The sequence below is a fragment of the Peromyscus maniculatus genome, chromosome 7 (genome assembly GCF_049852395.1).
Source record: "Peromyscus maniculatus bairdii isolate BWxNUB_F1_BW_parent chromosome 7, HU_Pman_BW_mat_3.1, whole genome shotgun sequence".
NCBI classification, from domain to species: domain Eukaryota; kingdom Metazoa; phylum Chordata; class Mammalia; order Rodentia; family Cricetidae; genus Peromyscus; species Peromyscus maniculatus.
The window spans coordinates 18,363,194-18,376,191 of record NC_134858.1 but is presented as its reverse complement, the minus strand read 5'-3'; the positions used below and the strand labels follow the sequence as shown (position 1 = coordinate 18,376,191).

At 45.2% G+C, this 12,998-nt stretch overlaps 1 protein-coding gene and 1 long non-coding RNA gene across 5 annotated transcripts in view; one reads left to right on the top strand and one right to left on the bottom strand.

Moving 5' to 3' along the window:
• Anln (anillin, actin binding protein) overlaps positions 1–12,998 on the top strand; it is a 63,027-nt gene that overhangs the window by 15,672 nt on the left and 34,357 nt on the right. For all 4 annotated transcript variants that reach the window (XM_006982373.4, XM_006982372.4, XM_076575869.1 and 1 more), the window contains exons 6-9: positions 1,978–2,168; positions 3,159–3,266; positions 8,091–8,217; positions 12,338–12,448. In XM_006982373.4, coding sequence (XP_006982435.1) covers positions 1,978–2,168; positions 3,159–3,266; positions 8,091–8,217; positions 12,338–12,448 — 537 coding nt within the window. The remainder of the gene's footprint in view (positions 1–1,977; positions 2,169–3,158; positions 3,267–8,090; positions 8,218–12,337; positions 12,449–12,998) is intronic.
• Positions 5,275–9,181, bottom strand: LOC143274201 (uncharacterized). Its single transcript, XR_013052648.1, has 3 exons — positions 9,043–9,181; positions 8,070–8,154; positions 5,275–5,413 (listed from the first exon to the last, which is right to left on the bottom strand). It is a non-coding gene; the product is annotated as an uncharacterized LOC143274201 (long non-coding RNA).

Sequence of the window (12,998 nt, the reverse complement as noted above, 5' to 3'; positions counted from 1 at the left end):
TACCCAGCTTTTGCAGTGCTGGGGATTAAACACAGGGCCTTCGTGCCCTTTGAGCGTATGCTCTACCAACTGCCCACTCCCCGACTTCCTGAAAACAGCCTTTCTAGAGAGTATAGTTCGTGTTCTAAGTGGAGACAGGAGCAGGGCAAGCAGAAAGCCACAGGTAATTTCTAGATGCACTGAGATGAGGACTGGAAGCGGAGCTGGAGCTCAGGGCTAGAGCACTGGGCAAGCATGCCCAGGCTCTGGGTGTAACCTCTGGAACTCCTGCAGGCTGCAGGAGGGTGGTGACATCGGTGACAACAGGACCAGGAAAGAAAGAATCCCAAGATCCTTTGCAGTCAGACTGGGTTTTTGTTTTGTTTTGTTTGAGACAGGGTTTCCCTGTGTAACAGTCCAGGCTGGCTTCAAACCCACAGATCCGCCTGCCTCTGCCTCCATGCTGCTGGGATTAAAGGTGTGCACCACTCTGCCAAGCTTTGCTCTTTACAAAATTTTTCTCTAAAGATTTATTTGTTTCATGCTATGTGTATGTTATTTTGCCTAAATTGTGGACTTGATGTCCAACAAGGTAAAGAGAGGGCTTCAGGTCCCCAGGAACTGGAACTGTGGATGGTTGTGAGCTACCATGTGGGTGCTGTGAATTGAGCCCAGCTCTTCTACAAGAGCAACAAGTGCTCTTAACTGCTGAGCCACCTCTCCAGCCCACAGACTGGCTCTTTTTTTTCCCTTATTTTCTAAAGACTTAAGACTTAGGCATGAAGCATTATTTGTATTATTCTTTATTAGTGGACACAATTAGAATTACATTACCAGCACCTCAAAGATACTCAATTTAGATGTTTCTTTGTATTGAACTCTAGTTTGATATATACTTGAAGTGCTAATAAATGACATGTAGTCCTCAAACTATGGCCATATGTTGAATTCTACTGTTTTTTTTTCTTTTCCTCTTAAATAAAGTTTATTATAATAGCCACATCTGTTTGTTTATATGTTTTCCTGTGGCTCCTTTCAGTCTTTACTGCAAAATTGAAAAGTTGTGAGAGGCACCAGAGGGCTACAAAACCCTAAGTGCTTCCTGTCATCTCCCTCACAGGAAAGAGTAGCAAACCTCTGATACATTAACTCTACTTTAATATATATAGGGGTGTGTGTGTGTAGATATATATCCCATTTGCCCTACTACTAAAATACTTTATACTGTTTCAAATAGTACTCTTTTAAGTTGCATAACTCATAATTTGTAAAAAGAAAGAAATAATGGATGTGCATACTTGAATCTGTGGCCGGCATGATATCAGAGGACAGCTGTCTGGAGTTGCTTTCTATCGTGTTATTTTGAGACAGGGTCTCTTGTTATTTCTCTGCTGTGGTGTTGAGTCTCCAGCCATTTCTCTTCCTCCCATTTGACTACAGAGTACTGAGCCTGGGATTACAGATGGGAGCCACTAAGTCTGGCGATTTTAAAGTTTCTGGGGATCAGTGCAAGGTCTCAGGGTTTTGGCAGGCACTTTGACCTGCTAAGCCAGCTTGCTGGTCCCACACCCTTTTTTAGTTAACTAAATCCTACACATTTTAGGACATAGGGGCTGAAGAGATGACTCATCAGTTAAGAGGATATGTACTGCTCTTCCCGAGGACCCGAGTTCTGTTCTCAGCACCCATGTCAGGCGGCTCAAAACTGCCTGCAACTCCACCTCAGGGGGATTGACACCTGGCCTAGGGTGGGACCGGTGCTGATGGGCACCCACCCACAGACATACACACACACATACACACACACACACACATAATTTAAAACAATAAAAATGAAATTTAGAGCATGCTTCTAATAGATTCTTTGAACAATCTTAATTTATTTTTGTGAATGGCTTTTCCTAGAAACAAAGCATTTGGTAACTAATGGTTTTAGATTTTTTTTGCTTGGAAATGATAATTGCTATTTTCATATATTCCAAAACTATATTTTTATAGGAGGAAGAGGAATTAAACCTTTTCTGGAACGCTTTGGAGAGCGTTGTCAAGAACACAGCAAAGAAAGCCCAGCTTATAGAGCATCTCATAGGACCCCCAATATCACTCCAAATACCAAGGCCATCCAGGAAAGATTATTGAAGCAAAACACATGTTCATCTACTACCCATTTAGCACAGCAGCTCAAACAGGTAAGATTTTCTGCATTTACTACTTATTACATGACCTCAGCATGGAACATAAGAAATAAATGAGTCTCTTTCTAAAAAAGATGTATTTATTTTAAGTGTGAGGGTGTTTTGCCTGCATGTGTGTGTGCAGCACATACATGCAGTGCCTGCAGAGGCCAGAAGAGGGCATCATATCCCCCTGGAACTGGAGTTACAGATGGCTGCAAGCCTCCTTTGGGTTCTTGGAACTGAACCTGGGGCCCCTGCAAAAGCAGCCAGTGCTCCTAACCACTGAGCCATCTCTCCAGCCCAGTGTGAGTCTTTTTGGCTGAGCTAAAGAGAATCTTTGAGGACATGCTCTAGTTACAAGACGCATCTCATTCTGTAGCCTAGGCTGCCTTGGAACTCACTAAGCAGCCCAGGCTAGCCCTATGTTCTCAGCAGTCCCACCATCAGCTTTCCATGTGCTGACATTACAGGTTTGATCACTAGCCCTGGCTGTGATAAACAGCACTTTGGTTCTCTGTACTTCTTACTGCAAATTGAGCAATGAAATAATGTATCAGATTCCGCGTGTGTTGTGAATCTTTATATTTTGTAACATATATATATATATCTTGTAAAATACAAGAAAAGTTTTTTGTTGTTGTTGTCATTGTTGAGACAGGGCTTCTTTGTGTAGTTGTGGCTGTCCTCATTCTCGCTCAGTAGATCAGGCTGGCCTCGAACTCACAGAGTTCTACCTGCTTCTGCCTCCCACCTGCTACCACCTGGCAAGAAAAGTTATTTTTTACCTTTCTTTTGATAAGGTCTTATGGAGTGCAAGCTGATCTCAAGCTAGCTCTCTAGCTGAGGATGATCTTGAACTGACTACTGCTTCCACCCCCCAAGTGCTGGGATTACTGCTGTATGCTACCATAGCTTGCTTCTGAGAAATGTTTTAGTAGTATTTGGATATTCTTAAATGCTGTTGGTTCTTGTGTTAAATACTGCCTTGTCTCATGGGTTTAGGAACGTGAAAAAGAACTAGCGGGTCTTCGTGGTCGATTTGACAAGGGCAATTTATGGAGTGCAGAGAAGGATGAAAAGTCAAGAAGCAAACAGCTAGAAACCCAGCAGGTAATGTGAACAGGAAATGTGAAAGTCACTGATGTACTAAAGTGGTGGTGCTTTTTCATTTTTGGTTTTGAGAGGATGGTCTCTCAACCTAGCCTAGACTTCTACAAACTCTAAGTAATCCTCTTGTTCCAGCCTCCCAAGTTCTTGGATTATAGGTGTGAGTCACGGTGCCCAGCTTTGTAAAATAAATCTTACACCTTCCTTTCCCAGTGACATTACGCTTTCCATTCCCCAGTGCTTACGTGTAAGTAACTCTTCTTTTCTTATGGTAGTCTCCATTTCCATCCACTCTGCAGCTTTCTCACTGATGACCTTACAGTCCTTTCTTATCATCCACTTTCAGATTCTCAGTGTTCTTCTTAGATGCTGCTTTTTAAATACTGCTTAGAATCTACGTTTCTCATTGGTAACTTTAGCTTTTCTCAATGTGCTGTTCTGTTTGCTTCTCTATCATGATGAAGCCCTGACCAAAAACAACTTGGGGAGGAAAGGGTTTATTTGAGTTTACATCTTACAGTCCATTATGAAGGAAAATCGGGGCAGAGATTGGAAACAGGAACTAAAGCAGAAAACATGGAGGAAAGCTACTGACTGGCTTGCTCTTGAGGGCTTGTTCAGCCTGCTTTCTTATATAACCCAGGGCCACCAGCCCAGGGACGGCACCACCCACAGTGGGGTAGACACTTCCACATCAGTTATTAATCAAGACAGTGCCTCACAGACTTGCCTGTCAGCCGGTCTTCCAAGGTGACTTGTGTCAAGTTGACAAAAACTACCCGGCACCCCACCTATGATGCTCTTAGTGTCTGCAGCCCTTTCAGTTTCCACACGCCTCCCCATTGTTGCTTTATTCTAATCCATCTTCAATAGCCCTCTTTCTACACACAGTCCCACTTGGATACATACATCCAGTTAGTATTTCCTAAATCTATTGCCAGTCTGTCTGCCGACTGGTCAGCCAGTGTGACACTCACTACTACAGGTGTATTTCTTTTTTTTTTTTTTGTCCCCATTTTCTTTTCTCTTCCCTCTGCTTTTCTTCTCCAGTTCACCTATGATTTTCATTGATTGGTTTCAGACATTTAACTAGACTTCTTAGCAGCGTTTGGCATTGCTGGTGACTTTTCTGTTTGAAGACCACCGTCATTTGGCTACCACAGTACCAGATTCTCACGGTTTTCTCCTGTGTCCCTGCAGACAGGAATCTTTAGATTATTGTCTACTAAATAGTTCCTTGGAAGCTTGTGAGATAGCAGCACTTATGCATGAGTCCAAACTTAAGAACACGATACTAACAGGGAGTTCAGAGGTTTCCTTCCCCAGAACCCCATTTGTTTACCATAAAAGGAGTAGCCAAAAACATGGGTGAAAAATGCCTGAGTGTCGTGAAAGTCCAGGGAGACGAACCTCTCTTTCTGAGAAGGAAGGGTGCTTTCGTCCACCGAGGGTTGAAATGGGCCAGCTGAGGTTTCAAGTCTGAAGTTTGCTGTGCTGAGGCAGCTGAGGACGCAGGGATGAGGAGGGCGGGCGGGTTGAGAGCAGAGCCAGTGTAGGCTGTCGTTAGGCCTTTTTGTCTAAGGGTTAGGACGGAGGAAGGAGATGGTGTCTGGAGGGTATAAAAAGCAAAGTGTGTTTCAGGTGTTTTTCTGTGACTTAAGAATATTTTAGCACCGATGGAAAGGAGTTAGCTAATGAGTTAAGGTGAAGGAAAAGGAGCTGAGGGAAGGGAACCATTTGGGAAAAGCAGAGTGGAAACTGCCGGCCCTGATGTCTGACGCGCTGCTGGCAGGTCTGAGTGTCTGTCTGTAGTGGCTGTTGCGTTCGTGGCTAGGAAAGGGAGGGTGCTCACCTCTGCCTTTGACTAAGGTAAGTGTAGCTCTAGGGAGTGGAACATGGCAGGTGAACTACTTGAAGGAAGAGAGGCTAACTCAGAATCAGAAGGGCTCGAGATGGTAGAGTTGGGATGCGGGTGGCCATGCATTAGCTACATTTCTATTGCTGTGACAAATACCGTAACAGAAAGCAACTCAAGGAAGCAAGGGTTTGTACTGACAGGATTCCAGAGGACAGAGTCGATTGTGGTGGGAAATCATAGCAACAGTCTCGGAGCGTGGAGGGAGGCGGGAGCTGGCTGGCCACACTTTCATCTACAAACAGGAAACAACAGGAAGTAGGGTAAGGCTGTAAACCATCAAAGCCTATCCCCAGTGACACACTTCCTCCTAAAGGTTTCAGAACCTCCCCAAATAGCACCTCCAGCTGGGGAGCCGTGTGTTCAAATACATGAGCCTGTGGGGGACATTCTCGTGCCAACCACCACAGGCTGTACGACCATACGTGTGGACTAGAACCCAATTGCACAGCTATAACAAAAGAGTCTAGGTGTTGATCTGAAGAATTTTGGTCAGTCCTGTGTTAGGGTTTTCCCAAACAAGAGGTCTGGATGTTTGTGAAATGAACACGTTGAAGTCATTGGTGGGGAAGAGGTTACAGTGAGGAGTTCTGAGGTCCACCCTGGGTGGAGGGGTAAGAAAATAGGTAGAATCAAGGAAGAAGGGCATCAGATGGCCAGAGGTCTTCAAGAGGCAAGAACGAGAGAGAGAGAGAGAGAGAGAGAGAGAGAGAGAGAGAGAGAGAGGGAGGGAGGGAGGGAGGGAGGGAGGGAGGGAGGGAGGGAGGGAGGGAGGGAGGGAGGGAGGGAGGGAGGGAGAAAGAGAGTGTTGTGGGGATTGGAGACACAGTTAGGATGGGGTGTGTGGACCAGTTTGAGAGGAGGCCGAGTTGGAGCAATGGTGAGGGTTTTAGAGTTGACATGTTCATGCAGCTGAGAGGCCAAGGTGTTGCTTGGGCAGCCTTGGTGCCAGCTTGGTGATGCAGGTCTTGAACTAGAGAAGTACTTGGAGTTCAGAAAGACTCTGTTACTGGTGCTAAGAAGTTCCAGGTTGTTGCTGGTGGGGACTGTGGCTACAGAGTGCACTAAATCCTGGTGCCAAGTCTTGGAGTAAGCGCTTTAAAAGAGGATTAATAAGACACTGCAGGGGTGCTGTGCTCATGTTGTCGGGACTCAGGTGAGAAATCTGTTTCAGATGTTTATGGATTAGTTTCCATGTTTGTAAGAAGCTGGGTTTGTATTAGAGCTAAAAAGTGGAGGGTGTTTGTTTACCATGCAATAACAGTCTTTAGGGAAGACTAGTGGGGGGAAGAAAATGGGGGTACTAGGTCATTAGAAGAGTGTCTGTGTATTGAGTGTCTGCAATGGGCCAGGGCTCTGGTGGGCACTTTTAAAGTATCATTGAATCTTTCCAATAACAATGTAAGTTAGTAATGTCATTTCTCTTTCCCAGCAGGTAAGCATGAAATCAGGGCTTCTAAGCAGAACTGTGGCCCCACAGCCTCACCTTTCATGTGCAATGTGTACTTGTGGGTGGTGACCACAGCCAGAGGAAAGAGCTGGGGGCAGGGCTTTGCTGTGTTTTAGTTTTTCAATAAGAAGAAGAACGGGCAGTTGGTTTCCAGTCTCGGCACAGTCATTTACTCACTTATCAGATGTGAGTAAACAGGCTGAGACGCCAGGATAGCACAGCACAAACGGTTTCTCTACGACACTTTAAACCCACTTTTCTGTTTTCTGCATGGTACCTCAATTTTTCTTCCTCAAACTTCTTGCCCACCTAAAAACGGCCTGTATACAACATTCAAGAGTTTACTCTAGCCGGGCGGTAGTGGCACACACCTTTAATCCCAGTACTCGGGAGGCAGAGGCAGGCGGATCTTTGTGAGTTCAAGGCCAGCCTGGTCTCCAAGAGAGTTCCAGGAAAGGTGCAAAGCTACACAGAGAAACTCGGTCTCGAAAAACCAAATAAATAAATAAATAAATAAATAAATAAATAAATAAATAAATAAATAAATAAATAAATAATAGTTTACTGTATGTTTTGTCCGTCATAAGCTTCTCCTGTGAGAGACATTCTAACCTGGAACTGGATGAGGGTTTGGATCCTGGGTCCAGTTACTAACCGAGTGTGCTGTGCTGTAGCTCCTGGGCCTGCTTGCTCCTTGACAAAACAGAAATGGCGGGTCCTAATCTAGAGGGTTGGAGGGTGTGACAGGCCGCATTCTAGCGTTTGCGCGTTAGTTAGTTAGCTGCTGTTATCTTACCCTGCTGGTTTCCAGGAGCTCTGGAATCAGGAAGTGTGCTCTTGGCTTTGAGACGTGCCTTGCTGTGTAGCACAGCCTGCTCTAGAGCTCCCGGTATAGACCAGGCCGGCCTCGAACTGCGGAGCCTCTTTTGCATCTGCCTCCAGGGTGCTGGGATTATGGACGTGTGCCAGCATGCCCGGGTCATACACGGTGTCCACTGTTTGAGTGCGCTGCAGTAGCCAGGCCTGTCCGTCGGAAAGTCTTGTAGACATGTGAAACAGTGCCCATTTTTCCTCATTATTGGATCTGGTTTTATCCTTCTTGTGCTGTTTTTGAGCTTTGTACTTTGAAAATGATAATGAAGTAGACCCTTCATGTCAGAACTGCCTGGATGTTGTACAGGCAAGGGCAGAGAAGAGTGACGGGATGCTTGCTCTCTGTGTGCCTTCACTTCCGCCCTGGTGTGAAGTCTCCTGCTTTCTTGTCTTTTAAATAGTTGACATAATGGGGATCCTACACACTGAGAATTACCAATACTGGCCTGGGCCCTTTAGTGGCATATTATTTTTCATTCTCAAAAAGCATATAGAATGTTATTTAATAATAGTCCTATTTCATTTAATAAACTAGTTAAGATTTATAATTCTGAGAAAGAGAATTTACCTCTCCGTTTGCTTTTTGCAGGAAATTCACTGTCAGAATACTCCCCTCAAGAAACATCAAATTGTTTCAAACACCCCATCGAGTTCTGTAACAGATAAGGTGGTGGAAAATCAAACTGCAGTGAAGATTTCTAGTGCAGAGCCTTCAGGTCAGTGGTCCATGCTGCTCCGCTGTGGCTGTGTGCCGCCGCGGGGTGTGTGCGGACGTGTGCCGCCGCGGAGGGCTGGGGATGGCTCACAGGGTGGAGCTGGCTGCTGTGCCGTGCAGGCACGTGAGTTCTTCCCAGAGTAAGAGCTCCCTCTTGGCTGTGTGTGTGGTGTTCCCACCCCAGAGAGAGAGGCTTTGTCCTGGCTCACAGCCCTAGAGACGGACAGTCCACCATGGCAAAGGAGCTAGGAGGCAGAGCTCTCCCTGCCCTCCCTGCCCTCCCTCCCCCTGTCTCTTCTTCCTTCCTTTCCCTTCCTTTTTGGAGATAGGCTCTTACTGAACTTCTAATCCTCCTGCCTCAGTGTGCTAAGTGTTGGAGTTATAGGGGTGAGTCACCATACCTGGTTTATCACAAACACTTTCAAATGTTCGTTTTCCTCTCTTGCTTTCTTTTCTTTCCTTCCTTCTCTCCTTACTTCCTTTCTTTTGACAGGGTCTCACTATGTAGCTCCTGCTGTCCTGGAACTCTGTAGCCCAGGCTGGCCTCAAACTCAGAGATTGGCCTGCCTTTGCCTCCTGGGTGCTGGGATTAGAGGCATGAACCACCATACCTGGCAAAATTTTATTTTAATAATGTGTGATAAAAAGAATCACCTAAACTCTGCCAGCTTTAGCTGGGCATGACCCATGTCTGCAATCCTAGTCCTCCATGGGCCAAGAGAGCAGGATTGCTGAGTCTGAACGGAGCCTGGGCTTCAATCATGAAACCAGTTCTGCCCACCTGAGGGCTGCTAGGTGCCATTTCAGTCTCGTCAACTGTGCTCACCTGTCATCGACCTCCAGACTGTGTCAGCTGCAGGACTGAAACTGTCCTAGTTAAACACAATTCTCCTCATTCCTTTACCCCCCCTTTTTACACTGTTGCTGTGACTTTGTCTTCTTTAAATACCTCGAGAGAAGAAACACACAGCAGTCGGGTTTTAACTTTAGGGATGCTGTCCAAGGCTGTGTGGGTGAAGCGTAAATGTGTGGCTGGCACCTGAACTGAGAACCGAGGTTTTCCTCCAGTGTTTCCACGCAGACCGGAACTGTCACAGCTTGGTGTATATTTCTGGGTTTCTATTTTTGGTTGACAACAGATAACTGAAGCTGTGGAGAGTGAGACCCTGGAGCATTTATCATCAGTGCTGAACACTGTCCCACTGTGTGTACTCCGCTGCCCATTCTCAGTGTGTGCACGTGGAGTGCCTTCTCCTGTCTGTGCCCCGTTGCCCATGTCTCTGCGCAGTCTTTGGAGAGGTGCCCGGAAGTGGAATCACTGCATCATAGTTTGTAGCCGTCGCACTAATTTATGTTCTCACCCACAGCGCACAACATTCTAATTTTCAAACTGCCTTTTACCAACACCGTTATTTCTGTTTGAGTGTTTTTTGATAATGATGTTCTTGTTTGGGGTAGTAACTATCTTAATAAGTGTGAAATCCCATTGTGATGTTTGTGCTTCTCAATAGGGAAGGTGGACATTTTTCATGTTCTTTGTGGTCGTTTGTGTTTCTTCTTTGAAGACAGGACTTCTGTACCCACCCATCCCACACACATACACCTGTTTTTTTCTGGGGGCGGGGGGGAGGTCGGGATCCTGCTAGGTAGGCTAGGACGGCCTGGGGTCTACTTCAAACTTCTGTCCTCCTGCTGCTGCCCCCCAACCCAGGCACTGCGATTACAAGCATGTCCACCATTCCTGTTCCTGTGTGTGCGCGTGCGTGCACGTGTGTGTGTATACATGGGTTTTGGGTATTTTTCCTTGGGGGCTGCCCACCTGTTTTTGAAACAGTCTCTTACCTGGGACCGGTCGTTCACTGATTAGGTGAGGGCGGCTGATCATAGGCCCGGGGATCTGCCTGTCTCCAGCTCCCTGGTGCTGGGTTAAAAGTGAACAGTGCCGTGTCTGACTCTCATGTGAGTTCTGGGATTAAACACTGGTCCCCATGCTCGTGCTTATGTGGCAGGCACTTCACTGCTGCCCGAGCTGCCGCCACCTCCACCCGCAGGCCTGCTTCCTCCATTTTCAGCCATCTGATTTCTTCTGGTTGAGTTGTAGTTCTCTATAGATCCTAGATAGTAACCTCCTCATTGCACATGATATATAAATGTCTTACCTTGTTTCATAGGTTGCCTTTCAGTCTGTCACGTGTTGCCTCTCTGTTTTTTTAAATAATTTAAATAAGAAATTACTGAAAAATTCAACATTATGAACTCTTTCCCCTGTCTATTTTTTAAAATATGGTTTATAGTTTTAAATCTTATATTTAAGTCTTTAATCGATTTTGTTTTTGTTTTTCAAGACAGGGTTTCTCTGTGAAACAGTTCTGGCTGTGTTGGAACGCACTCTGTAGACCAGGCTGGCCTTGAACTCACAGAGATCCTCCTGCCTCTGCCTCCCAAGTGCTGAGATTAAAGGCACACGCCACTGCTGCCCGGCTTAAGTTTTTAATCTTCTTAGCTGATTTTTCACTATGTAAGAGTCCAGCTTCGATGCTCTGCGCATGGATACCCAGGTTCACTAGTATCATTTATCCAGCCGACCCTTCTCTTGCTCGTGACTCATTTTAGTTCCCTTGTTGAATGCATATTACTGACCGAATATGTAAAGATTTACTGTGGGCTCTGTTACACTGCGCTGGTCTTCGTCTCTACGCCAGTACCGCTCTGTATTGACGACTCCAGCTTTCTGATTTTTTCTTCCTTTCATGTGTCGCTGAAACCCAGGGTCTTCCACACGGCAGAGAAAGTACCATTGAGTTGAACCCAGCTGTGTAATAAGTTTTAGCAGGAAATATGAATCTTCCAGAAAAGTTTTGAATATTCAGGGAGTCTTTAAGTTCTATATAAATTTGAAGATGCCTTTCTGCTCCTGGAAAGGAAGATCTTGATAGAGATCACGTTGAGTGTACAGATTATATGGTCCTACCGGCATTTTACCAAATCTTTCCCTGTTTGTGTCTTTCCTTCTTTTTATCAGAATTTTGTTGTTTTTAAGATACAGATTGTTTGACTCTTTGGTTGGGTTTATTCCTAAGTATTTTCTTCTTTTTGTTACTTTCTCACCCAGCCCAAGCTGTAGTCCAGGATCCCCTTGAACTTGAGACCCTCCTGCCCCCACTTCCCAAGTGCTGGGGTCACACACAGGTGTGCATGCGCTGTCACACCTGGATTTATGCAGTGATGATGAGTGCCCAGGCTTCCTGACTGCCGGAGAGATTAGCACTAGGAGTTCTTTGCAGCTTGTCCACTGCTTGTGTAGATGGGTGTTTGTTTGCATGTATTGTTGTATCTTTCAGACAGTGTTATGCTCTGTAGCCCTTGCTATTCTTGAATATGCTGCAATTCTGCTGTTGCCACACAAGGTTTAGGATTTCAGGTGTGAGCCACCACACGTAGGTGTTGATATGACCTCCTTTGTTTAACTCTGCTGAACTTACAACTGTATCAGTTCTAATAGGTCATGTGCTGTCTTATTTTTTGGTGGCGTCTTCAGGGTTGTCAATATTAGATGATGCCATCTGTGAGCAGAGAGAGTGGCAATTCTGTTTTAATTTGGATTTTTTAATATCTTTTTATTGTTTGTTTAGTTGCTTTTGATAAGACCTTAAACCGTGTATTAAGTCCAGTAGGGAGAGCAGGGTGTATTAAGTCCAGTAGGGAGAGCAGGCATGCCTAATGTTCCCAGTCTTAGAGGAGCGCTCTCCGGCTTTCGTCAGCACCTGTGCTAGTGTTACCCAAGGCTTTTCGTCTGCTGTCGGAGGAAATCCCTTCTGGACCTAGTTTTTGAGTGATTTCGTTGACACCTTTTTTAAGTTAAAAACTAATGATGGAGCAGTCTGAATAAAGAATAACTTGTATTACTGCTGTCCTTTTTCCTCTTGGTGGAGAGAAAAACAGGAAGAGGAAACAGATGTAGCAGGTCTCCATGTATAGACTTGAATACTTAAAAGTACAGGCACGGCTTGCTAATAAAGATTTATGACTCCCTAATTTTACATTTTCAGGTTGTTTCTGGCACACATGTGCTTGTGCGTTCACACACACACATTAATTTGGTTTTTCTCAAACTTTTTTAGGTTCCACTGAAAGCAAAATGACAAAGTCCAGCCCTTTGAAAATAACATTGTTTTTAGAAGAGGAAAAGTCTTTAAAAGTCTTGTCAGACCCGAAGGCTGAGCAGGAGACTGGTTGGTTTCTAGTCTTTATTTCTCGTTAGCTCTGGATCCATTATAGAAATAATACAATAATGTGAGAAGAATGCTCTGTTTTCAACGGCCTGTCGTTTTACAATACCTTTCATTTTCAGGCTAGGATACACTGGAGCTTCCAGTGAGCTGTGTGCTGCTAGCGGTCACTGTTAAGTTACTCTGAAATTGCCCTAGACGGCGTTAATATTTTCCTGTGCTGACTCCTATGTGAGAGGACAGCTCCTAACAACAGAAGAGACTCATTTGAAAGTGGTTGTTGAGATTCATTATTATTTTATTTATTTTTTCTAGGACAGGGTTTCTATATGTAGCCTGGCTGTCCTGGAACTCACTCTGTAGACCAGGTGGCCTCGAACTCACAGAGGTTTGCCTGCCTCTACCTCCTGGAACTAAAGGCGTGTGCCACGATTACCCATTGAGATTTATTATTTTAAAAAAATGTGTGTGTGTGTGTCTTTGGGAGTGTGTTCATATGACTGTGGGTGCCTTCAGAGGCCAAAAGAAAGTGTTGTGTTCCCTGGAGCTGGAG